This window comes from Quercus suber, unplaced genomic scaffold (genome assembly GCF_002906115.3).
Source record: "Quercus suber isolate HL8 unplaced genomic scaffold, Cork oak 2.0 scaffold_66, whole genome shotgun sequence".
NCBI lineage: Eukaryota > Viridiplantae > Streptophyta > Magnoliopsida > Fagales > Fagaceae > Quercus > Quercus suber.
Window position 1 is genome coordinate 1,133,073 of NW_027069531.1, and position 25,625 is coordinate 1,158,697.

The 25,625-nt window shown below is 34.2% G+C and overlaps 3 protein-coding genes across 6 annotated transcripts; 1 reads left to right on the forward strand and 2 right to left on the reverse strand.

Moving 5' to 3' along the window:
* The first annotated feature begins 2,048 nt into the window (after window positions 1-2,048).
* LOC112027275 (zinc finger BED domain-containing protein RICESLEEPER 3) lies at window positions 2,049-6,196 on the forward strand. The gene is made up of 4 exons (XM_024059945.2): window positions 2,049-2,741; window positions 3,402-5,517; window positions 5,620-5,716; window positions 5,836-6,196. The coding sequence occupies exons 2-3, from the start codon at window positions 4,989-4,991 to the stop codon at window positions 5,703-5,705; spliced, it is 615 nt and encodes a 204-aa protein (XP_023915713.2). The 5' UTR covers window positions 2,049-2,741; window positions 3,402-4,988; the 3' UTR covers window positions 5,706-5,716; window positions 5,836-6,196.
* A 1,271-nt stretch (window positions 6,197-7,467) lies between these two features.
* On the reverse strand, window positions 7,468-13,185 carry LOC112027344 (BTB/POZ and TAZ domain-containing protein 4). Of its 2 annotated transcripts, none has more exons than XM_024060028.2 (6): window positions 12,870-13,185; window positions 10,321-10,608; window positions 9,377-9,507; window positions 8,654-8,960; window positions 8,207-8,520; window positions 7,468-7,934 (listed from the first exon to the last, which is right to left on the reverse strand). In XM_024060028.2, the coding sequence occupies exons 2-6, from the start codon at window positions 10,573-10,575 to the stop codon at window positions 7,799-7,801; spliced, it is 1,143 nt and encodes a 380-aa protein (XP_023915796.1). In that variant the 5' UTR covers window positions 10,576-10,608; window positions 12,870-13,185; the 3' UTR covers window positions 7,468-7,798. The 2 variants fall into 2 exon arrangements, with proteins under 2 accessions (XP_023915796.1, XP_023915804.1); XM_024060036.2 differs by lacking the exon at window positions 12,870-13,185 and adding an exon at window positions 11,026-11,219.
* Window positions 13,186-17,451: 4,266 nt separating this feature from the next.
* LOC112027375 (uncharacterized) lies at window positions 17,452-23,289 on the reverse strand. Of its 3 annotated transcripts, none has more exons than XM_024060061.2 (13): window positions 22,967-23,288; window positions 21,755-21,917; window positions 21,490-21,570; window positions 21,249-21,331; window positions 21,048-21,157; window positions 20,824-20,934; window positions 20,599-20,696; window positions 20,245-20,503; window positions 20,074-20,151; window positions 19,939-19,989; window positions 19,771-19,839; window positions 18,599-18,676; window positions 17,452-17,877 (listed from the first exon to the last, which is right to left on the reverse strand). In XM_024060061.2, exons 1-13 carry the CDS (start codon window positions 22,974-22,976, stop codon window positions 17,833-17,835), a joined length of 1,236 nt encoding a protein of 411 aa, XP_023915829.1. In that variant the 5' UTR covers window positions 22,977-23,288; the 3' UTR covers window positions 17,452-17,832. The 3 variants fall into 3 exon arrangements, with proteins under 3 accessions (XP_023915829.1, XP_023915822.1, XP_065628977.1); XM_024060054.2 differs by having other exon boundaries at window positions 17,452-17,880; window positions 22,967-23,287; XM_065772905.1 differs by lacking the exon at window positions 19,939-19,989 and having other exon boundaries at window positions 17,452-17,880; window positions 22,967-23,289.
* Window positions 23,290-25,625: the final 2,336 nt, after the last annotated feature.

Genomic DNA, 25,625 nt, shown 5'->3' on the forward strand with positions numbered 1-25,625 from the left:
GACTGCATCTGTGGTCATCTCAATAAGGAATATCTCCATTTCATGGACCCAAATTTATGCGAGTTTTTTTTTTTTTGGCTGAACAAATTTATGTGAGTTATAAATGACAAGGGCCTCAGTTTTAATTTTCTTTGAAATGGACATCCACTTCTTTGTGAAACGTTTTGCCATACGCCTCAAATCAAATGTCAAATCAGCTCAAGCTAAAGCTACAGCTGAGAGGTTATTAAACTACTAACAAAAAATCTTGCGTGCTGCGGTTTGTTAAATTACTGATTTTACAAGTGTAAATTAACAGTAGACGGTAAATTTAATCCTTTAATCTAATACAGTTGAATACTTGGAGCCCTTAGCTATATTAAGGGTCCGTTTGGATACAATTTATTATTACTGAAAACTGATTGTTGCTGAAAACACTGTATTAAATATATGAATAGTATCGTGAGACCCATTTTTAATATTTTTTAATGTATGAGTAGTATATAAACAGTGCACTTACTGTTCATGTACAATACTTTTTTTCCCTCAAAAGTCAATAACTTCGGCTAGGGCTGTCCATTAGTTCGTTGACCCACCCAAACCGACTGGGTCCAACCGACTCGAATCCAAACGGGTTGACCCAAAGCCTATAGTGAGTCAGTTTCAAGTCAGTTTATTTCAAAACCCGATTATTCAGGTCAGGTATCGGTTTAAGGAAGAAAAAACCCGTAGTACCCGACCTGACCGATATTATAAAAAAAAAAAGAAAAAAAAAGTGGCAATTCAAGGATTCAGCATTCAGAACCCGTGAAGACTGAAGAGAGAAGGCCGATTAGACTTAAAGCACTGAGTTTTTTAGTTTTACAAGCAAAGTCTCAAATCAACAGAGAAGCCTAAGACTTTTACACGCGAAGCCTAAGAATTGATTGGACTAAACACTATTTACACTGTGGAATGAACCATGGTCGTGCAATTTGAGCGTGATCAACAGTCTTGATCCTTCTGATGATCAACAAAATAGTTCCTACACACTTACACACAAAAAAAAAATCACACAAAATCTCTCTTCATTCTTTAGAGGTTCAGAACGGTTAACCCTCACCTTAAATCATAATCAATTTTTCACTTCCCCAAGCCATGGCCGGTTACCCTCCCTCAGCCTCAAGAGGCCCTCAACCCTCATCTCTCTCTCTTATAAATCAATCTCATTCTTCTCTCTGTTTTACTTTTCTCTGCTCTCTAGTCTTAAGGGCTGATTCAAAATCACTCTTATATTTTGAAACACTTGACTTCACTCCAAGATCCAAGTCTCCAACGGACCAAACACCAAACCTTGTTGCTGTTGGTTAGAGAGAAAAATTGGTGCGAATTTATATTAATAAAATAATAAATACATGTGCTACAGTAACCGTGTATATATACACGGTTACTGTAGCTCATGGATAAATATAGAGGATTATACCAGACTTTGGAAGCACTGATGTGGAGCAATTTTGATATAAAATGTGTAAAAATGGTAGTTATTTGTATTATACATGAGTTTTCATATACTGATGTGAATGCTCTTACAAGTGTAAATTAACAGTAGACGGTAAATTTAATCCTTTAATTTAATACAGTTGAATACTTGGAGCCCTTAGCTATATTAAGGGTCTGTTTGGATACAATTTATTATTACTGAAAACTGATTGTTGCTGAAAACACTGTATTAAATGTATGAATAGTATCGTGAGACCCATTTTTAATATTTTTTAATGTATGAGTAGTATATGAACAGTGCACTCACTGTTCATGCACAGTACTTTTTTTCCCTCAAAAGTCAATAACTTCGGCTAGGGCTGTCCATTAGTTCGTTGACCCACCCAAACCGACTGGGTCCAACCGACTCGAATCCAAACGGGTTGACCCAAAGCCTATAGTGAGTCAGTTTCAAGTCAGTTTCTTTCAAAACCCGATTATTCAGGTCAGGTATCGGTTTAAGGAAGAAAAAACCCGTAGTACCCGACCTGACCGATATTATAAAAAAAAAAAGAAAAAAAAAGTGGCAATTCAAGGATTCAGCATTCAGAACCCGTGAAGACTGAAGAGAGAAGGCCGATTAGACTTAAAGCACTGAGTTTTTTAGTTTTACAAGCAAAGTCTCAAATCAACAGAGAAGCCTAAGACTTTTACACGCGAAGCCTAAGAATTGATTGGACTAAACACTATTTACATTGTGGAATGAACCATGGTCGTGCAATTTGAGCGTGATCAATAGTCTTGATCCTTCTGATGATCAACAAAATAGTTCCTACACACTTACACACAAAAAAAAAATCAAAGAAAATCACACAAAATCTCTCTTCATTCTTTAGAGGTTCAGAACGGTTAACCCTCACCTTAAATCATAATCAATTTTTCACTTCCCCAAGCCATGGCCGGTTACCCTCCCTCAGCCTCAAGAGGCCCTCAACCCTCATCTCTCTCTCTTATAAATCAATCTCATTCTTCTCTCTGTTTTACTTTTCTCTGCTCTCTAGTCTTAAGGGCTGATTCAAAATCACTCTTATATTTTGAAACACTTGACTTCACTCCAAGATCCAAGTCTCCAACGGACCAAACACCAAACCTTGTTGCTGTTGGTTCTCATCTTCTCAAATCACACGAATCCCCGCTGAGCAGAGGATCGGAGTGATATTGCTGGTCTGTCGCACCAAGGGCCCCGTCCGCTGCCTTTCTGCCTTCAAGCTCGGCGACCGCAGTTTCGCTTTCCTCGCCAACTGGTTCGTGTCGCACAACATTAAAAATCTGTTCTTTCACTTTTTAATAAAATTTTTTAGATTCTTCTAATTGTTTTTTGATGCTTTTAAGATTATTTGATTGCCTTATTGTATAAACATTGCGTCTGTGATGTTGAGGAAGTTTGTTCAAAAACCATTGGCTATGTGTAACTAAGCAATTTTAAAAATAAATAAAAAATAAAAAATAAAAAAAGAAAAAAGAAAAAAAAGAGAACAAACTAAAGACAATGAGAGATTACTTCAACTGAAGTTGTGTCTATGATCTGGTTTTATAAAAAACAAAGGTTTGGGAAACTGTTTTGGACCTCCATGTTTTGAACCAGGACAATTTCTTTCAAATGCTTATAGATATATCAGTTCTTAGTTTTGTCTTGACTCTTAAACATACGTACTTGTAATTTAAATGAAGTCATGAAGTGCCATGTAATTTACCTTAAATCATGAAGTGCCATGTAATTTACCTTGATACAGAACACTGAGTGTTAAATGAAATCAGTACTTGTGAAGTTATGTATAATGATATTTCTTATTCTACAAAGCTCCAGTGTTTGTGACTTTGCCCTTTAAGAGGTCAACTACAACGATCTTTCTTAGGATTAGTTTTTATGGTTGTTTGCTAATGCTTAAATTTGATGTCTTTAGGTTATGGAATTCTCTTGTGATGCCCCCCTTTCCCAAACAACACCTACTGCCCAAGCTGAACCTATTGCCACTTCAACTAATGCTGCAACACTTCCACCTAAACCTAATGATAAAACCAAGGTGAGTGAGATAGTTTTTGATTGTGGTAATAATAGGAAAAAGTCTACTGCTTTGGATTATTTTGAAAAAATAAAAATTAGTGAGGGTCAATTTAAGGTTGTTTGCCATTATTGCCAAAAAACTTACCGAGCTAATAGTAAGGGTCATGGTACCACTAATTTGTTGAATCATACACCAAACTGTGTTAAGAACCCTAATAGAGCTTCACTTAAAGGGTAACAAACCTTAGCATTTGAACCCAAAATGAATGGGGAGGAAGGGTTTCAGCTTGTACCAATAGCCTTTACTGTTGAGGCTTCTAGTAAGGCACTTGCTGAAATGATTATAATAGACGAGTTGTCTTTTAGGTTTGTTGAAGGGTATGGGTTTCAAAGATATTCAACAACCTTACAACCTAAGTTGCAAATTAGGGATATCCCATCTCATCAAACTGTGGCTAGGGATGTGATTAGCATTTATGGTGTTGAGAGAGAGAAACTAAGGGCAGCCTTGAAAGGTCGTAGGGTGTGTCTTACTATGGACACATGGACTAGTATTCAAAATCTAAATTACATGTCCCTCATAGGTCATCTTATTGATGATGATTGGAACTTGCATAAGAGAATTTTGAATTTTTGTTAAGTGGAAGACCATAGGGGGGAGACTATAGGTAGAAAGATTGAGATGTGTTTGCGTGAGTGGGGTGTCGATGGCATATTCACCTTGATAGTGGATAATGCTACCTCTAATGGTACTACCATTAAATTTTTACAAACAGTGACTAAAGATTGGAAGGGGACTGTTTTAGAACATGAGTTCTTGCACATGAGGTGTTGTGCACATATCCTAAATTTGATTGTGGGAGATGGTTTGAAAGAAATTGATGCGTCCATTGCTAGGGTGCGTAAGCGGTGAGGTATGTGAAGTCCTCACCAAATAGAAATCAAACTTTTAGGAGTATTATGGAGAGATTAGGTATTGAATCCAAGTGTTTACTAAGTCTTGATGTACCTAATAGGTGAAACTCTACCTATCTCATGTTAGATACTGCTGAAAAATTTGAGAAAGTGTTTCTAAGAATGGACTTTGAGGATGATAGCTATTCTTCATACTTTTTGAACAAGGAAAATAGTGGTGGCTTGGGATCTCCTTGTGGGGTTGCTTTTCAAAATTGTAGGACATTTGTGGGTTTCTTGAAACTTTTTTACAATGCAACAAAAAAGTTCTTCGGTTCTTTGTATGTGACTTCAAATACTTTCTTTGATGAGATGTTTGTGATTCAAGAGAATATTGCTCATTTAATTAAGTCTCAAAATCATCTTTTGAAAAACATGGCAACTAAAATGGAAGCTAAATTTGAAAAGTACTGGGGGAAAGGGATAAAATTAATAAGCTTTTGTATATGGCTGTGGTTCTTGATCCAAGGAAGAAAATGAGGTTTCTGAAGTTCTCTTTTTCTGAAATTTATGGGATGAAGTGGCTGATGAGATGGTTGATTTGGTGGGGGAGTTCATGGGTAGGTTGTATGATGATTACTCTAGGGTTGATTCACCAAATGTGGTACTACCAAGTGAGAATGAGAGGACACACATGGAAGTTGATACAATTGGTTGTAGTGATCCTTATGTGATGGTTAATTCACGATATGAGCAGTATTTAGAGGCTGAGAAGTCTATAGGGTGTAGCAATGAGGTTGAAAAATATTTGGCTGAAAATTGTGAGAGTAGAAGGGATGTGAAATTTGAGATTTTGGGGTGGTGGAAAGCCAATTCAGATAGGTACCCAGTGTTGTCCAAAATGGCTAGGGATGTGCTAGCTGTACCTGTTTCTACGGTTGCTTCTGAATCGGCTTTTAGTACTGGAGGGCGCATCCTTGATCCATTTCGAAATTCACTCTCCCTTCTCATGGTTCAAAATCTTATTTGTGCTCAAAACTGGCTGCAAGCCCATGTTCCAATTTCTTTTCGCAAATCAAAGGACGAGATGGAGGTCTTGGAGGATGAATTTCATGAATTAGGTAATATGTTTAACTTCCAATCTTCTTGTCTACTAAGTGTTATTAAATGTGTCATATACTTGAGCAAAATTTAATCTATTGTCTCAATTTTTTCTTTTCTAGTTTTAAATCAAGCAACAACAATAGCAAGTTCTAGTTCCTGCCCAAACAAAGGTGGTACTCGTATCACAGTTAATATTGATGAATGATCACCGATTGGGTATGTTTCTGCCCTTATAATTTTTTTTCATATTGGTTACTTCCCTTTTGGTTATTCTGTAGCTCTTGTTCTTTGTCTTTATATATTATTGATAAATATTTTTTCCCCTTGTATTGTAGGAGGATGGAAGGTTGCCTTTTGTATAGGAGGCATTTTTTTGGTTATATTTTGAAGCTTTTTGGACAGATGTGTAGCTTTTCTAATTATATATGAACTCTTGTCTTGCTTAGAGGAAGGAAAACTTAGCATCTGTGTAGGCTTTCCTTTCTATAAGTTATGGACTTGTTAACTAGAGATAATAGAGTAGTTCTTTACTGCATTAGGAAAGCTATTTTTTGGAAATACTTATAGTATTTCATAATTGTAACTAATTATATATATACTGCTGGGAATATTGCCTACTGCTTTGGTAGTTTACTGCCTTCTTTGCTGCCTTTATGGCTTTATATATCAAATTATGAAGATGTAGTATTTTTAGTAGTGCTTGCTGCTGTGTGGTTCTGGAAATTTATTTGATGTGTGGAATGGTTAGTAGGTATGTGTTCACCTTGACAGATTCTTGTGCAGTAACTGCTTTCTTTGCTGCCTCTATGGCTTTATATATCGAATTATGAAGATGTAGTATTTTTAGTAGTGCTTGCTGCTGTGTGGTTCTGGAAATTTATTTGATGTGTGGAATGGTTGGTAGGTATGTGTTCACCTTGACAGATTGATGAATGTGGAAACAAAATGGTACTACCCAGGCCTTAAGGCACAGGCAATTTGGAAAATATCTGTTATAATGTGTGGATAATTGACAGGGGACAAAATGGTATTGTGTTTTTATTTGTTTGATTAAACAGGTTCTCTGGTTTTACTTTGAATTCATACCCAATATCTGGGAAGTATGAATTTGGAGTTTTGGACAAATTCAAGTAGAGATGATGGTCCATTTTGAAAGAAATTTAGTAAAAAACAGGCCCAATCTCATTTAACAACTATTAATTCCTTGAAAATCCCAATAATTTCGGCCCAAAAAAATTAAATTCCTTGAAAAGCCCAATAATTTCGGCCAAAAAGGCCCAAAAAAATTAAATTCAATAAAATTTATGGAAATGCCCAATAAGAGGTCCAACCCGCCAAACCGATGATCCGACCCATTCAAACCGATGATCCGACCTGGTGGGTCTAACCCATATTTCGGTTGGTTGCGGGTCAGTTTTTCAGTGACCCAACCTAATCGGGTCGAGTGCGGGTTGGGCCCAAACTCGGGCCGACTCAACCCGTGGACAGCTCTAACTCCGGCTATAAAAAAAAAAAAAAGAAAAAAAAAAACTGAAAATGCAGGAACAAAATGCAACGCCACATTAAGTGAAATGAAGTGTTATCCAAACCGGCACTAAGTGTGTTTTGGTTAAGTTTAAAAATTAAAATTATTTTACTATTTAGTTTATTTTTGCTACTATTTATGGGCCTTACTATACTTTTTAGTACTATTCATGAGCATACTGTATTATTTTAACTAATTTTACATTTATTTATAGTACTTTTAGCAATGATTTTTCAATTTCAGCAAAATAAACTGTATCCAAATACACCCACTTAAAGTTTTGGTTTTACACTAAGTTCTCTCTTATGGTTTTTAATGCTGCAGATAATGAAAGTGTTTGAACTTTTAACACTAAATTTAGCAACTGTGCCCTCTTTTGTTTGATTTGAGACTTATTAGAATCCGATCAGTTCCACGGCTATTAGAGATCATACCAGACAGCTAGAGAAAATGGATATTTTAATGTTGATTACAAATGCACTTCTATAAGGTGAATTTTAAACCCAACTAACTATTACTTAAACGTTGAGCTAGTCGAATTGTCCATTTCGTTAGCAATACACAACTTTTTGGTCCATTCCAGGGAGTGACAAATGTCTGGAAGGAAGTGATTCTCTTATTTTTAATTCCACACTGAGATATAAAAGAACACCTAGAAGCAATATTTTCTCTACAAATAGGCAATTACAACTAATTTACAATTGAAACTAGCTCTAGGAGAAGCAAAGTTTGATGCCATGTAGAGCTAGCTAGCAATGGCTGACGAAAAGATGTCATGTAGAGCTAGCAATGACCGACGAAAAAAAAGGTGCTCCAGCGATGGTCTTTGTTCTCAATATTTTTTTCACAAGTATTCTCCACTTAATCTCATCCTTCTTGCTCTGTCTCGTAATTTTCTGCCTAAAGGTCCTGAAAAAATGTAATTTGCTGAGTGAGTTGAAAGTTTAGGCTGCATATGATATAAGCTTATGCAATCCTTGAACAAAATAGGAATTATAAATCATGATGAAAACAAGGCCCTGTATATAGTTGGCCTCATTAATTTCCTACATTTGATGAATCTAATAATGATGTCTAAGCCTGCGTTGGGGCAAGACACTCAAAACCCCTAGATCATGAATGGATGAAATGACACTCCAAATTAAAAATATAAAGAAGAGCAGAAAGCATTGTAGGTGTACCTGCACAAAGGAACCCTACAGATATCAGAATTGTCACAAAGCCGGGAGTGTAACTCCAATAGCTGCCACATTCTCTTGCAATGAATGCAACCGCCAGGAACTCTCAATTTGCAAGCAGCAAAATGACGTACAAGCAATTCCAGTCCCTTACAGGCTGCATAATCACAGGGTGACTGGTTTGCTTTGAAGTCCTTATCATGTGGCCCAATTGTCCGACAACCATCTCTGCATATGTGGACAAGAGCCTCCATTGCCTCATATAATTGCAAATAAATCTTTCCCTCGTTTATCTTTCTGATCCGATCCTTTTGCCTCTGAAAATGAGTTTAAAACACGACTTCAAATTAAAATTCAAATAAAGAGGGAGTTTCCGTGGGTTGCCGCAATGAAATATCAGGGAAAGGGATAGAAGAAAAGAAAAAAAGAAAATAAAATTAGAGCACTTACATTATCTTCATCAATTTTTGACTGCAGAAGTACCCTCTCTAATATTGGGTGGGATTGCTTCATTGCTTGCCATCCCTCAGTAGCAGAGACAGCTTTAATGTTCCTCAGAATCATACGGTGACAAATGAAGCTAAGCCTAGGGGCATCACACAATAATGCAAGTTGAAAGATGTCAATTACATTCTCTATGGTAAGCAAACCCTGCTCTAGTTGTTGCACACATACTTGCTTCAACTCAGGAACCACATATGCATGTGACAGCACCAACAAAGGCAAGACAAATTCCTCCATATCTTCTTTCTCATAACTACATATGAAAGACCATCAACTATCAGCACAATGTAGTACTTGCGTTAACATAATGTAACAACAAAATTGAAGCTGCGTTAAAATGATCCTCTTCTTAAAGGTTTTACCATACACCAGGAATAGGTGAAAAGGAATTGATCAAAAGATGTAATTTCCAATAAAATTTCTCTGACCATTTTTACCAATTGATTAAAAATTCAGTAAAGAAATTTCAGAACTGGTCTTCAATCTTAGATTATGGTGTGCAGAGATGTAATCCATAGAAACTATATTAATCTTGGCCATTCTCTATGACATCTACCTATAAACGTTCCATGGTCCAATTCTGAAGTCTTGACCAGAGTGCCAATATTATTCTTCCAACAAACCCAACAAATACTAAGAACTGAATACTAATTAGTGATAAATACTTACCAGGAAGAGTACAAAAATCGAATAAAAGCTCTAACTGCATCATGTGGAACACCAGGGATTGAAATTGATCTCTGCCGACCACGCCTTTTTGATTTCTTTAACATGCTTTTTATTACAGGAGAAGCCATGCCCTGTTAATAAACATCCAGTTAATGGACTATTATGTTTATTTATCAATGATACCATGCCAACATGCAGAAACAATCAAATTTACTTTGTATCTTGATATTAAACAAATCGTTGTAAAAAAAATATACAAAAAGCAACCCATGCTTCCCACAGCAGAGTACACATTCCTGCCTATATTCATAAGCTTCTCTATGGCTTTGACATTGGTAAAATTGAAAATAATTACAATACAAGTAACCATTAGTCAGCCTTCATATACAAATGACTTTCTAATATATAGCATCAATGTGCAAATAACTAGCTAGCTTTATCTATTTTTCTTAAAGGCTAGGGAACAATTAAATATTATGTTTTGAAATCTGTCAGTTGTAAATTTAATGAGTAATAAGTATTCATTTCAAGGTTGTGCTTTTAACATTAGGAGTTGGTTAAATAGATATAGGTTGGATAAATTATTAGGTTTGGACTTTGGATGTGTTACTATTTGAATTTGAATGTTCTGTTTATCCTGTAAAACCATATATTCAGTGAAATTTCACTTTAAAGGTTGGTTTCCCTTAAGGAAAACCAATTGTTTCTCTTTTATGCTGTGATTTTGTCCATTTGTGAGGTGCCACACATAACATAGTAGTTTGATACTACAAAATATGTTTTCTCTATTGATCTTGGCATATATAATCAGAAATCAATTTGTTATCTTATTATTTCTCAAGCAGAATCAACGTTGATCATACAGAACAGACTTTTAGAGTAAAGACTTAATTGATTACCAACAAAGAGTCGAAAGTTAATTGATATGGCATATATTTACTTACAAGAATATTAGCATGCGCATAGATGGTGCCACCATTGTCGGTATTAATAGAAACATCAGCTCTATAACCTTCATCAAAGAGGCGATCCCACAACTCTTTTGTAGATGTAGAGACACAGCAGTATCCTCTTTGCTGTGATCCATTCATCAGGTACCCCTTCTGATTATAACTACTTGTTGCTGTACCAGGCAATGGAGGTGCCATTGGAGCAACTCTCTCATCAGCTAGAGGAGAAACCTCAATGATGTTGTCCATCGTTCCCTCAATGATGTTATCAGTGCTCTGGTTCTGCAGATGTAACTCAATGATCAAAATCAGTTTGATTTGAAATGCTTTAAGCACTGATAATATTTATACTCTGGCAGATATTAATCTAAGAAAATAAAACTAAATTGTATCTAGGCTGGGTTAGAATTTGCCGGGTACACATCAAATATATGCATTCAATTGCAAACCAAAGAGCAAAATTTGGATTATTTAGATTTTGTCCAAAAGTTTCTACTTAAGATTCACAATCAAAGGCGATATTTCAAGAGGGTGAGGGTCCATAAGAACCGAAAGATCCGGTTTGGCAAAACCCGCCAAACTCCAAATTTGTAATTTACCTTTTAGAAACTAGAACATAATTAAAGAGGGCAGATAAATATAAAGATGTGGAGTAGAATTGTCATATTTAAAGGGCCAAAGGCACTAAAGGAATACTACCTATAGATCAAAATTATTCGCCAGAAGTTTGAAGACCAAGAAACTAGGCCTTGCAATAACTTGAACTAGATTTGTACTGTCATATAATTAGATCTCGGCTAAATGTAATGCAGGTCATGTTCCTAGTATATAGACTTTACATAGATCCCAGAAATATATATACAGCTCTAAATCTAATAGTAACAGGACAGCACTCAATTTGGTGACGGCCTTGACGATACCCTCAGAAAACGATACTCTCAGAAAGTGAAATTTCTTGCCAATTTGACGGTACGCTCAGAAAGTGAAATTTGCCAATTTGTCAAAGTGGGTTCCAACTAATGACGCAGGCTCACATGATTAAAAGTGGGTTCCGACTACCGAGGTAATGATCCTATAATAGATATTTTCATATTTAACACTTTTTTAGTCTTTTTACCATCGTCATAAAGCAAGTTGGTGATCCATTTGCAATATAAAATTCGACAATAAAACCAAGTTGGAACATTAAAAATTAAAACTTTTTCACCCTTTTCAACTTTTTATAAAGTTTTTTTTCTCATTTGTCTTCAAAAACTATTTGGCAACATGCAACACCCAATTCATTCCAACTCAGAAATCAAAATCATATCTATATAAAAAAATTGAATCATTTCATATTGTCCATCGTTCCCTCAATGATGTTATCAGTGCTCTGGTTCTGCAGATGTAACTCAATGATCAAAATCAGTTTGATTTGAAATGCTTTAAGCACTGATAATATTTATACTCTGGCAGATATTAATCTAAGAAAATAAAACTAAATTGTATCTAGGCTGGGTTAGAATTTGCCGGGTACACATCAAATATATGCATTCAATTGCAAACCAAAGAGCAAAATTTGGATTATTTAGATTTTGTCCAAAAGTTTCTACTTAAGATTCACAATCAAAGGCGATATTTCAAGAGGGTGAGGGTCCATAAGAACCGAAAGATCCGGTTTGGCAAAACCCGCCAAACTCCAAATTTGTAATTTACCTTTTAGAAACTAGAACATAATTAAAGAGGGCAGATAAATATAAAGATGTGGAGTAGAATTGTCATATTTAAAGGGCCAAAGGCACTAAAGGAATACTACCTATAGATCAAAATTATTCGCCAGAAGTTTGAAGACCAAGAAACTAGGCCTTGCAATAACTTGAACTAGATTTGTACTGTCATATAATTAGATCTCGGCTAAATGTAATGCAGGTCATGTTCCTAGTATATAGACTTTACATAGATCCCAGAAATATATATACAGCTCTAAATCTAATAGTAACAGGACAGCACTCAATTTGGTGACGGCCTTGACGATTCCCTCAGAAAACGATACTCTCAGAAAGTGAAATTTCTTGCCAATTTGACGGTACGCTCAGAAAGTGAAATTTGCCAATTTGTCAAAGTGGGTTCCAACTAATGACGCAGGCTCACATGATTAAAAGTGGGTTCCGACTACCGAGGTAATGATCCTATAATAGATATTTTCATATTTAACACTTTTTTAGTCTTTTTACCATCGTCATAAAGCAAGTTGGTGATCCATTTGCAATATAAAATTCGACAATAAAACCAAGTTGGAACATTAAAAATTAAAACTTTTTCACCCTTTTCAACTTTTTATAAAGTTTTTTTTCTCATTTGTCTTCAAAAACTATTTGGCAACATGCAACACCCAATTCATTCCAACTCAGAAATCAAAATCATATCTATATAAAAAAATTGAATCATTTCATTCATCTCAATCAACTCTTAAAAAGATCAAACCCCAACAAAAAAAAAAGAAAAGAAAAAAAAGATGAGTCATACAGTAAAAACAAAAGATTCATTGAAGAAAGAGAGATCACCTTAATTTGTATGTATTAGTCTGCTTATAAAAAATGGTGAAAATTGAAAGCAGCGTGAGAAAACAGCTTGCATGCAAGCTTTATACTTTCCCAATTTGGACCAGAATCAACAACACCGCCTTATCTAATACAGCATAAGAGGATGATGACACCAAATATAGATAAAATGTTTTGGTCGACAAAGAGAAACAGAGAAATCTCCGAAGGATGAGCAACTGTTTTTTAAAGACAGTCGGTGAAGAAGGTTTGGTTTCAGAAATCTCTGTCTCTCTTCTGGACCGAACCTTCCCACGACAATTCAGCAAATCAAAATAACTATATAAAAAAAATTATCTCATTGTCTATCTGTCAGTCATCTTCTTTTCTTTTTTTCTTTTTTTCTTTTTTTTTGCGCCAAAAGATCGGAAGGGAGAGTCAGAAGAACGTGCCTTATTTTTACTATTATTTTTAACACTAAAAGCCAAAGGTTAAATAAATAAAAAAGAAAAGAAAAAGAAATGTATGAACATAACAAACGTGCCTTTTGTTTTTGCTAATTATTGCTGATTCGTGTCCACGTTGGAATCTGATTGGTCCTCATCCTTTATGACTCACGCGCTTTACTTTTTAATTTTTTAATTTTTATTTTCAAGGTATTTTTTTCATGCATCTAATATACGATTTTGTCCAATAACGATCTATAAAAACAAATATATATTTCAACAACTATTAAGATAATGTTGTTATATGAAAGTGAAAAAAGTGATATTACTGATGAATTCGGATAAAAATCTATAAAATTTAGCAGTTGTGAATAGAAAGAGGAAAAGTAATGTTATTGCCTGATTAGTGAATTCAAATAAAAATTTGTAGTTGTTGTGAAAAAAAGTATTGTCATAATAATTACATTACAATTTTTTTACTAAGAGATTAGAGACATTACCATTTTTTGAGATATATACTACTAATAAATTGTTTTTTTTTTTGTTAATAATAGAGAAAATATAAGAATATTTGAAAAAGAAAAAGGCAACTTTAGGCATATGACTCATTGCTGGTGCATGTCCATGTTGGAAACTGGAAGCCTCTCCGTCTTGATCCTGTAGATTTTTTTTTTTTTTTTGAGAAGAAGATCCTCTAGAATTAGTTATATGTAACGCGTTACTTAAAAAAGTTAATTCAAAATTTTTAGATAATGATAAAACTGAGTTTTAAATGATGTGTCACCCCATTGTAACCAAATGTATAAGTCACTGACTCATTGTTAAGAAAAATAACACTTGACTTCCTCAAATTTTTATTGATGTTTATATTTTTGTGGGTAGAAGCATATATATTAATAATACTCAAATAAATTAAGTTACAATTGTCTCAAAACATAAATTTATGAGAGACGCGTGTGCGCACACACACACATATATATATATATATATATGAAAAATTTTGTTACACACATTGTATGCATTGACACACAGCCCAAGTCACATTTTTAGACTTGAAAATGTGACTTAAAATCACGTTAAAATATATATATATATTTATAAAAAGATAATATATTATAAATTTCCTACAAGTGTTTTGTGTGGGTAAAATGTAATCATTTCTCTCGAATTTTGGTTCTTTTTTATTATGTCAAACACACAAAATTTTCTTTTTAATTATGTCAAACACAAAATTTCATAAAAGGTTTATAACTGTTAAGATAATGTTGTTATATGAGAGGTGAAATGGTAATGTCACCGGTAAATTAGGATAAGAATCAATAAAAGTTAGTAGTTATTTATGGAATGTGGAAAGTTATGTAATCGGATAAGAATCTCTAGTTGTTGTGGTGAATTCGGATACAAATTTGTAGTTGTGAAAAATTTATTTTCATAATTACATTATTTAGAGTCCAAATCTACTGTCCCACTTTTCCTGCTCCACTCTATATTCCACCAATAAACATTTACCACGTGTTCATCTAATTAATTAAATACTATCATTATTAACTTATTAATACTACAGTTATAAATTAATAGTAGTATTTAATTAATTAGGTGAACACGTGGCAATCATTTATTGGTGGAGTATAGAGTCGAGCAGGAAAAATGGGACAGAAGATTTGAACTCATTTATCATTCGCTTTTTTTTTTTTTTTGGAGGGGGAGGGTTTCACAACTTATGGCTTCATCCATTAGAGAGTTTACTAGTTGAGCTTACTGGAACCCATTGCTTGCTTTTTTTTATTTTTAATTATAAGAAATTAGAAACATTACCATTTGCTGAGATATACTCTTTGAGATACACCAATAATTATTAAGAAAAAGTATGTTAGGCATATGACTCATTGCTGGTGCATGTCCACGTTGGAAAGTTGGAAGCCTCTCCGTCTTGATCCTTTAGATTTAGTCATATGTAGTCACTTGAAAATCTTATTTCAAAATTTAGATAATGATAAACTGAGCTTAAATGATGTGTAACCACACCGCAACTGAGTTTAAATGATGTGTAACCACATCGCAACCAAATATATAAGTCAATGTAAAGAAAAATAACACTTGATTCCCTCAAATTTTATTTTATATTTATATTTTTGTGCATATAAGCACATATATCAATAATACTTAAATTAATTAATATATAAATCACACTTTAAAGTGGAAAAAGTGATTTAAAATTACAATTTTAGTTGTTTTGGGTAGTGTGTAAATGCACACAATATTTGCAACAAATATTCTCTCTCTCTCTCTCTCTCTCTCTCTCTCTCTCTCTCTCTCTCTCTATATATATATATATATAAAGAAAGAGATACTCTCTCTCTCTCTCTCTCTCTCTCTCTCTCTCTATATATATATATATATAAAGAAAGAGATAATATATTATAAATTTATTATAAGTGTTTGTGTGTGTAAAATGTAACTATTTTGAATGCTGATGCACAGGATCTGTACATGTTAAGGCGTACTGCCAATACTCCTGTAATTTTGGCTTGATAATGTTAATATTCCTTTTAACCAAAAAAAAAAATGTAATAATTTCTCTTGAATTTTAGTTCTTTTCTTAATATGTCATTTAATTATTAATTATTTTGATAAAGCCAGCCAGTACGGTTTAGGATTAATTCAATAACAATTTGGGTCCAATATACTATTAGCAAATTGTTGAACCCATATGCTATTACATATGGGTTCAAAATAATTAAGCACATAACATGTGATTTGGGAAGAAATATATACTTATATAAAAAAAAATAAAAAATAAAAAATTCTTTAAATTATTCTAAATATAAAAAATAATTATGTAAATTTTTTTAAGCTTACATCACATATTTATTTGGTTTATAAGTTAAGTGAACTCCAATGATAATATTCTAAGAGCAATGGACAAAAGTGGTGTGATCAAAACCATCCCAAGTCACGTTAACAATTACTAAAAGTCTAAAATTCGTGGCGTGTGCTTAGAAAATAATTAACTTTTAAGGGATATACATACATTTTACTCTTTAAAAAATAAAAGATAATTATCCAAAAGATAATTTCTAAGAATAAGAATATATATTGTGAAATTTTTAGTAAAGCAATATATCATAGTGTACTATGATTAGTTTTAAAATAAATTTAATTTTGAAACTTATGATATTTACTTTTTTTTTTTTTTAATTTAGAACAATTTGATTCAAATCAGAATGGTTACACACACGTGCACACATATACACAACATCTCCCAAAGAAATTTTTGTCTCCACTACATGTCACTATATTCACCTTTCATTTAAATTTGTTCACTACCAATTTTTTTATTATCATAAACTCTCTATTTTAAAGTGAATGAAAGTTTTTATTTTTTTATTTTTGGGGTCTACTAATGAGATGCATGGATTTCACAAGTTTTGTTATATCAGCGCGTGCTTGTGTTTTTTGAAAAATTTTAATTCGAAAGGCATGGTTTCATTTGGATTCTATGTTCTTTTTTTTTTTTTTTTGATGGATGATTCTATGTTGTTCTTTAATATTATTTGTAGACCAAGAGACAGCTGTTTTTGGCTGGCAATGGTTTTGGACTGCTTCAGTAGCCACTTGCAGTCGTATTTAGTATACAAAACCAACTCTTAAGCCACGACAGGATCACAGTACCGATTTACCAATGGCCCGCCCATTCGTACAACTAAAGCATTTAGAATTTAGAAAAGGAATCATTGCCATATTCTTTATGCTTTTACAGTATCAAATTCATGAGGTAGGTTCATTTTAAAATATCAGGAATGTTCGTTGAGAACGTGCACAAATTGGTGGCCAGTGGATGAATGCTTCGTTGAATATTTCATATATTGAAGTAGGGATGAAGAGTGGAACGTAGGTTGAATGGAATATTTTACATCTGCCATCAATCATCACATAATAACAGCTAGCACAGTACGTATTGAAACAAAAAAACAAAAGCAGTGTTTGTATGGATAGTTGAAAAATGGTGTTTTGAGTTTAAAATGAGCGTTTGTTGAAAAATCTACGAGGAGTTATAGTTGCAAAACAGAGTTATGAGTTTTAAAAATGCTCTTTTAAGCTGCCAAAACGCCTAAAAAAACAGTCCTTTAAAAAAAAAAAAGAAGCATAGCACACATAAGTGTAAAAAGGTCTCTATAAAAAAAAAAGTGTAAAAAGGTCAACTGTGCAAAAGTTATGTAAAGAACTAACATAAAGGGTGACTCATAGTTACTGAAATTACAATTGGGTATTCAGCTTAACAAATTTTCTGTAATTAATAAAATGTTATTGATGAATCTTCCAATAAAAATGGAAAAAAAGAATCAACTGTTTTATCCAAACATATTGTAGTAAGTTACTACCAATCTGAATATATAAAGACTGGTTTCAGTCAAAAGCACCTGAACGGTGAACCCTATAAAAATAATTAAAGAAAAATAAAAATTCGGGAAAAACGTGGCAGATGTCATGACAGCATTCTTGATCAGTTGCTGAGGTTGCAACACCTCTCCATTTGTCTACTACCATTCGCTATCATCACAAGCAGCAAAATGTCCAGATTTTGCCTGCTGCAGCAGGAAAAAAAAAAAAAAAAAAGGTAACCAAGTTTTATAAAATGAGGTGGTGAAAATGCAGCAATACATTAAACAACCATTAAAGGGGGCAAAATAGGGAATTAAGGGAGGGGGCAGGGGGCTTGAATTGGTATTTCAACAATTCTACTACTTTACTGTTCCCCCACTGTAATTACTGAAAATCATATTCTATAATCTATATTTATAACCACAACCCACCCTCAAAAAGGTTGAGCTGAGAGCCTATCCAGGGAAAGGGAACTGCAAATGTCATGAGAAATTCTGAGAATCCAACTTGGTACTATTCGGCATTTACTGTGGATTTAGAGTCTTAGACACATATGTTAGCATTTTTGGGTAATCCTTAATTAAACTTACAGTTCTACTCTAACCAAGCAATCCCGACCTTCTTTGGTCCTTTTGTCTACACTACTCATTATCAAATGGTAAAAATGTATTTCATAACCCCATGTTAAACTATGATTTAAAGCTATAGGTTTGTGGCCTCGGCAACCTAGACAAGGCCCATCATGTGAAACTCGATTGGTGTAACAGTGACATCTAAGAGATGACATGAGACGTAAGCCCAAAAGTCCCATCTCTTTAATTCAGTTCTGTCTGTTAGAGACAAGATAAGCATCATCCAAGTACCATCGACTAAAATAATATTTATGCACAATAGAAGAGGCTTTACACAGATTGGATGTTATACCTGTGACGAGTTGCGTTCCTTGTTTAGTGCTCGAGTCATTTCCTTGTGCGAACTAGCAAATTGAGATTTCTGCAATTTCTGCAAGAGTCAAAGAGGAAAAATGAGGTACTTATAAGAAGTTCCTTGTGGAGTTCACAAGGCTGGAACGGCAAAACAAAAACACCTTCATTGGCTTTTTTTTTTTTTTTTTTTTTTTTCAGCAGGGATTGATTACAGCAAAAGGATTGACAAAAAAAAATCATGGATTTCCAAACCCCAATACAGACCCAGAAACCTATATAAAAACAGCTCTTATGTTAAAATAATATGGTTACATTGACTGATATGCCCTTCTTTTGGCTAAGGAAAGCTCCATGGTCATTGATCTCACCTAGGGCGGTAAATTAGTCAAGCTGAATAATATCATGTTTAAGCTCAGCTCATCAAGTACAAGCGTCAACAAATTGGCAAGGGTGCTAGACTAGCAGCCAACAACTGACAGTTGATTTGTATAACTGGGCTTGCCAACCCACAAGCTAATGTTATGGAGTTCAGGCTGGGCTAATTTATAAAACGAGGCCTCCTATATGTTTAATTTTCATCTTGTTTTCTGAAAGATCAAGCTGATCAGAGCACAGCCAGCTCATTTGCAGACCTACTTGCACCATAATCCACTGCTTTTTATATAAGTAGCCCATAATATAAATTGAATAGTAAATAAGAGAGAGAGAGCCAAAGACCCTTTTCATACATAATTTCAAATTTAGTGAAGAGAGCCAATAGACTCCTTTCATGCTTTATATCAAATAAAGCATAGTTTAAATTTGAACATGTGGGAGCCAGTCAGGCCAGAAAACTTAAGCCAAACCCCGAGTTGAAATTCTCAGGTCAATTATTTCCCTCAGTACAATTACAAGCCTAAATTGTATTCAATTGTATCAACTCAATATTGTTGACATGATGGGGCTTGGGGTTGCATTAGTAAATCATCATTGTTAAATCGGTTGTGAGAAGGGCTTTCTGTGTCTGAACTCTGAAGGGATTTATTTCCACATCTCAAAGCACTGCTATGAATCCCCAAGATTCACCTAGTTTTTGCAGAATGCACAGAAACAACTACATCTACTCCCAAGGGTGAGAAAGTAGGAAAGGACAAAGACCAACAATACAATATCATAAAGAGAGAAACCAACCTTTTCACCGCTGGATATATGCTTTTTCATTAATGTGAACTTATATCGAGAGCGAAGCAATTCATTTTCCTGATTTGGCAGGGGTAAGTTAGTTGCTGACTATAACTCATCAAAAGGAGATCTGAGAGGCATTTGTAAATAATAAGGATCTGAAACAAAAGAACCAACCTGCATGTGCTTGGAAAATCTCTCACCCAGAAAATGCTTCAAAAGGTTCAACTGTTGAATAAATTTGGAAAAACATTTAAAATTGTATATTTTGGACACAGAATAATAAAACTGGATAACTTAAGGAGAAAGTACCTGTATCAACTCAGACCACGTATCTGTGTTAAGCAAATCTCCACCTATCTTCATTGATGTTTCAGGACAAGAACCATCCTGGTAATCACAAAACTTAAAGTGTCATAATAGTTCAAGGTTATAAATTAGCAAAATAATTAAAAAAGAAAACGTTTGCAAATGAAAAAATACTCTTAGAAATTTCAGAAGATCCCGAAACAAATTCCGCTGGCTGCCAAGATCTTCCTTATTGGAACCTCTGCCACCAGCTTCTCTGGAAAGGTCTTCAACTTGATACAGAATTTTTCCCTTCAATTGTTGAATAGCATCAGCAGAATCCTTCTTAATTTTGGGGCATCCAATCTCAAACAGTATAGCTAATGCTTCACCAGCAGCAATGCAAACAGATCGATCATCCTTCTCTAGTAATGTTGAAAAGTGAGAAACTGCCCTGTAACAATGATTATGGAGAGATTTATTTCTTTTATCATGAAAACACTAAACACATGAAATCTATGAGCCATGAAGGAAGAAAATGTCACTCACTCTTGCCAGTTTTTGGAATTAAGGCAGCAGCCATTAGCATTTGAGAGAATAAATGACCAGGAAGATATGGCAGTTATCACAGCTGGTGATAGTTTACTCTACAAATCAAAACAATGACGAATTAAATTTCACATATAGCACCACCAGCATAAACACTAGGTTCAAATTACAAGGACAGTGTATGCGATGTGTGTTCACATCCTGAAGATCAAGGGTACTACATACCTTAGAACCTGTTTTTTGACAAATAAACTCCCAAATAATTTGCATCACACCTTCTGATTCCTCTCCATCATTATCACCAATAAAGGTTATGACAGCCAAGCACTCAATTATCTATTAAGATAGATTCCAAGGTCCAAGTAAAAGGAAAAAAATCCAAATTTAGTTTTGGCATATAAAAGAACTATGTAAATGAAGACTAACAGTATTTCTCAATTCAATCATACATGTGAAATCTTTGATATCTCAGACCCAGATTTAAGAGCTTCCGAAAGAGGGTGAAGTGACGCTTCTAACAGTTCATGTGCTTTATCCTCAGTGATCATAGCCAGCAACCCTAGATCCAGCACAAGAATTAAACTTATTTCGAATAGTGAGCACCAAAAAAAAAAAAAAACAATGACTGCATTAAGAGATTCAAGATTTACCTAGAGCACGGGATGCTAAACATATTTCTTTGGCAGATCCTCGCTTGATGGAATGCAGATATCGATCAAGCAATGTAACAAAGCTACAAGAGAAGGCAAACCAACCCATTCAAAAAGAAAGTTCAAAATATCCTACAATTGTTCAGAGTGATGTGCTTACTTCTTTACCACAAACGTGTGTGCCTAAAAACATCAATAAAAATTCACTAGTTCATAAATGAAAAAATACAAATGGGCTTACTTCTTTTCCACAAACTGATGCTGCAAGTTTTTGGTAAAAGCTTCAATGATTAATGACAATGCTTTCTCCCTTGTGGATCCCCTTCATACCACCCAAATAAAAGTTACATTTAGTTTCGGGTCATAAACTACATCAGCAAAAACTGATGGACCTCAATACTTGTAAAAGAATATAAGGCAACAACAAGAAGGAGCTGAGCTATAAGATTATATCGTTGCATGTAACATAAGATTGTACAATTGATCAATGAGTAACAGACAGGTACCTTTTCTCATATAATGCTTCTAGCCAAGAATCAAGAGAGCTGTCCCGCTGCACAACTTCTGTCCTTGATACCAGTGTCAGCTTTGACATGTCAGCAGATGAAGAACTCACACTATCATCATCATTGGTGCCCAAAGATTCGGCACTCTTTCGCCGACTACCACCTGCATATTCATTAAAAATTAACATCGAATATACATATAAAATCACCTATACTCAACTAAATTCGCAATTCAATAACCAATCAAACATTAATGTGACAATGTTTATGTGCTACAAACAACATTAAAAGGCAAGGGAACCTGCCATCCAACAAGTATGATATATGCGCTTGAAGAAACAATGACAAAGAAACTCGTCACACCAATCATCCATTACCATCACTATCATTACTTAATTGTGATTATTACAGCAACATAATTAATAGCTCATTTAAAACCATTCAGATTAAATACAATTTAGCTAAGTCTCCAATTAAATTCGCATAACACATAGTTCCCACGATAGCAGCATTAAAGACAAGCCCAAGTAGCTTAAACCAATATAAAACTCAGCAATTTTCTTTTATAAAGCAAACATTACAAATATTTGTTTTTAAAAATTTTAAAAAAAAAAAAAAATTCAGACTTCCCTTTTCAAAGAATTTTGTTTCCGATTTTTGGTGCATTAATAATTGAAGTTAAAATTTTGATTGGTAAAATCACACACGTACCGCGTGGGTCTTGAAGACTTGAACCCACTCTCTCAATCTCACTCTCTATCCAACACTTGCAAGGGTAGGAGTGCCAATTGAGCTAGAGCTCTTTTCTTTTTCTTTTTCTTTTCCCTTTTTTTTTTTAATGACGTAGGAGAACTTCACTCACACAAGTTCAATCAGACACCTATGGTAACTAAACTCACACAAGTTCAATCAGACACCTATGGTAACTAACCTCACCCGGGAAACCCGCCAAAACCAGTTACCGCGTAATCCAGTGGCTTTTCACAACAATTTAAACACAAAGAAACTCAGGTAATTCAAAAAACCCCTAGGTTTTTTTTTTAAATAAATCAAATAGTTTAAAATTTTAAAAACAAAAAAAAAAAACTACTAACAACCACACGAAAACAACAGCCGAAACAAGACCGTACGAGAAGAAATTGAGCGAAATTGTAGAAACAACACACAAAACAAAACAAAACAAAACAAAAGAGAGAGAGAGAGAGAACTTACGCTTCCCCATTATACCGAATTTGCTTGCGTCGGCGTCTACCAAAAGAAGTAACAAGCTCGGCGAAAAATATAGCGGAGTGAGAAAAGCGAACGCAAATTCGATTGTGTTATGGTGAACGGGAGCGAGATCAGAACCGATTGTGAGAATTTTGTGGGCGTGATTTCCATTAAATATTATGTGGAGAGAGAGAGAGAGAGAGAGAGAGAGACCTTTGTCCGTTTTAGACTAGGAATAGGAGAGAAAAGTGAAGTGTTTTAGTGTTAGTTTGGGAACTGGAAGGTAGTCTGAGGCGGCAATCGATAGCTGAGAACAAATATAAAAAAATAAATAAATAGTAGGTTACGTTTTTAGTATTATACCCTTAGCGCGCGGGAGTGATGCATTATTAGTGTTATACTGTTATGAGAATATGCTTCTGTGGGACTTGAATTGAAGAATATCTTGTGGGTTGAATTTGAAGCATGCTACAATGGGCCCTTTATTTATGGCCCAGTGTGGTTATACTGACCGACACTCAAACATAGGCCCATGTCAGAGGCGTCTTGGAATAGCCGACCATAAAAAAAGTAAATAATAGAAGTTAAAGGTGTAAGCTCAAGTGCTTATTATGCACAAGTTAAAGGAGATTTTACAACTGGACCCTGGAGCCAGATTGGAGCTTAAAACCCATCAAGGAGACAGACACGGGTGCGAAATTTTCAGCTCATAATTTGGCCCAGTAAACCTTTAAAGTTGTGAGATGTGAAGTAAATATCCCAATTCAACATAAAAAAATTATAAACATGTGATTTGATTACTTAAATAAAGCAATAAAATAAATTAATTTTAAAGTGTTGAAGGTATAGCAATATACTTGGAATATTACATATTACCTTACTTCTTTAATTGCTTTTTTTTTTTTTTTAAATGTATAATTCAACTTTTTTTTTCTATATTATTTTAATTATTTAAATTTTGAGTTTATAGCAAAAACCCATAATTTGAAACTGAGAAAGAGTCAAAATATTGAAGGGAAAGAGTTAGAATTTCAACTTGAGGCATTAGGAGTTTAGTATTGTGGGAAAATAAGACATTAAGTATTTTAAAAAAATTATTTTAAGTTTTACCGACTACTTTAAGTACAATGCCATGAGAAAGAAAGATATTAAGGGTATGTTAAGCTTTACCTATTGAAATTTATGGTAAGTGTTAATCTTTGAAAGTACATAAAGATTATTAGTGAGCATCAAATTTCTAACTCTAGAAGTTTTATATTTTATGATTAGTTAATCTTTGTAGACTTTTTTTTTTTAATGAATAATCTTTTCATAAAGTGTTGCATTATGCCTCCAAACTAATAAAAAAAAAGTCTAAATTCAAAAATACTAATCACAATTTTTTTTTTTTTGTGTGGAGAAAACAGTAAGTACTTTATATTAGCTAGACAAAAAATTTCTGTCAAGAGTTACAAGGTTGGTTGCATCACTATGGATGTCTTCTAACCAAATTTGTGGTTCAATCACATATTTCGCCAACTTGGCCAATTTATCTGCTACTACATTTCCACTTCATTTGACATGTGAAAAAGAAGCAAAACTTAAGTTTGATGCTAGAATCTACGACTCCTCAATAATGTGACCATAAGAAGCCAAGCAAGGTGGCTTAGCATTGAGTTGTTTAAAAACAACCTCAGAATCTCCCTCAAAAGCTACCTCATGGAGTCCAATTTCTAGAGCAAAGACAATAGCTCTTCTGTAGGCCAAGGCCTCCAATTCATCCACTATTGAAGGTAAGCAAATTCTTTCTAAGAGTGTTGCAATTACCAGACTAGCGAAGTCTCGGATCACAACTCCCAATCCTACAGAATTAATGTCATGAAATATTGCTCCATCACAATTAGCTTTGTATTGGTGAAGCGAAGGAGGGAGCCAATGAGTAGGATGAACAACCGAAGGTGATGGTAGAGGGGTGTCTTCAGCCATTTGAAATTCTTGAAGGTGTTCCACAGCATCTCGATGAATCTTGGTTATCGATATTGTTGGGCTTCCCACTCTCTAAGCATTGCGATTAAACCATATGCTCCATGCTATAAAAGCAAACAATTCAACAAATTTTGGAGACTTGTGCAGTCTAATACCTTAAAACAAATCACGGAAACTTGTGTCGAGGGCAGTTTTTTGTGCGTAGCCACGTGTCTCCTGCTGGAAGTGTGGCTTTGCTAAGCCTGGATTTGTTTTAGGGAGTTCAACCCAAAACTCGACATTGGGCCGCATACACCAATGGCTTTCGGTGTATTTTTAAGCCTACAAAATAGATGAAACCCAAAGTCTTAAAATCATGATAATGGTTGAAATAAATAAATAATATGCTTAGCATGATAACTTTGATTAAATAGTGAGTTGATACGTTATTATTATGTATATTAAGTGATGTCCAATATTAGAAAATAATTAATTGGGTATCAAATGTCCAATAATGGGATGAGTCCAATAGTCCATATCCAACTACGATTTGTGGTTCATGTTTAACATAATAAGGTATGTCTAGCAATGGTCCGTGTCCAAATAATATATGTCCAATGGTAGTTCATTTCCAAAAAATATGTGTCCAAGGGTGGTTCATGTCCAAATAATATATGTGCAACGGTGGTAGATCGATTTATTAATATGTATGTTCATT

What these genes read in the sequence shown, in the direction of transcription:
- LOC112027375 (XM_024060054.2), bottom strand. An exon ending in AGATATCAAAGATTTCACAT is followed by an intron (nt 20,935 to 21,047) that starts GTATGATTGAAT and finishes CTATCTTAATAG; the next exon opens with ATAATTGAGTGCTTGGCTGT. An exon ending in GATTTTCCAAGCACATGCAG is followed by an intron (nt 19,840 to 19,938) that starts GTTGGTTCTTTT and finishes CTGCCAAATCAG; the next exon opens with GAAAATGAATTGCTTCGCTC.
- LOC112027344 (XM_024060028.2), bottom strand. Translation starts at nt 10,575, where the DNA reads ATGGACAACATCATTGAGGTTTCTCCTCTAGCTGATGAGAGAGTTGCT. An exon ending in ATGCGCATGCTAATATTCTT is followed by an intron (nt 9,508 to 10,320) that starts GTAAGTAAATAT and finishes GTTTATTAACAG; the next exon opens with GGCATGGCTTCTCCTGTAAT. An exon ending in CGATTTTTGTACTCTTCCTG is followed by an intron (nt 8,961 to 9,376) that starts GTAAGTATTTAT and finishes TTTCATATGTAG; the next exon opens with TTATGAGAAAGAAGATATGG.
- LOC112027275 (XM_024059945.2), top strand. Translation starts at nt 4,989, where the DNA reads ATGGTTGATTTGGTGGGGGAGTTCATGGGTAGGTTGTATGATGATTAC. An exon ending in GGATGAATTTCATGAATTAG is followed by an intron (nt 5,518 to 5,619) that starts GTAATATGTTTA and finishes TTTCTTTTCTAG; the next exon opens with TTTTAAATCAAGCAACAACA.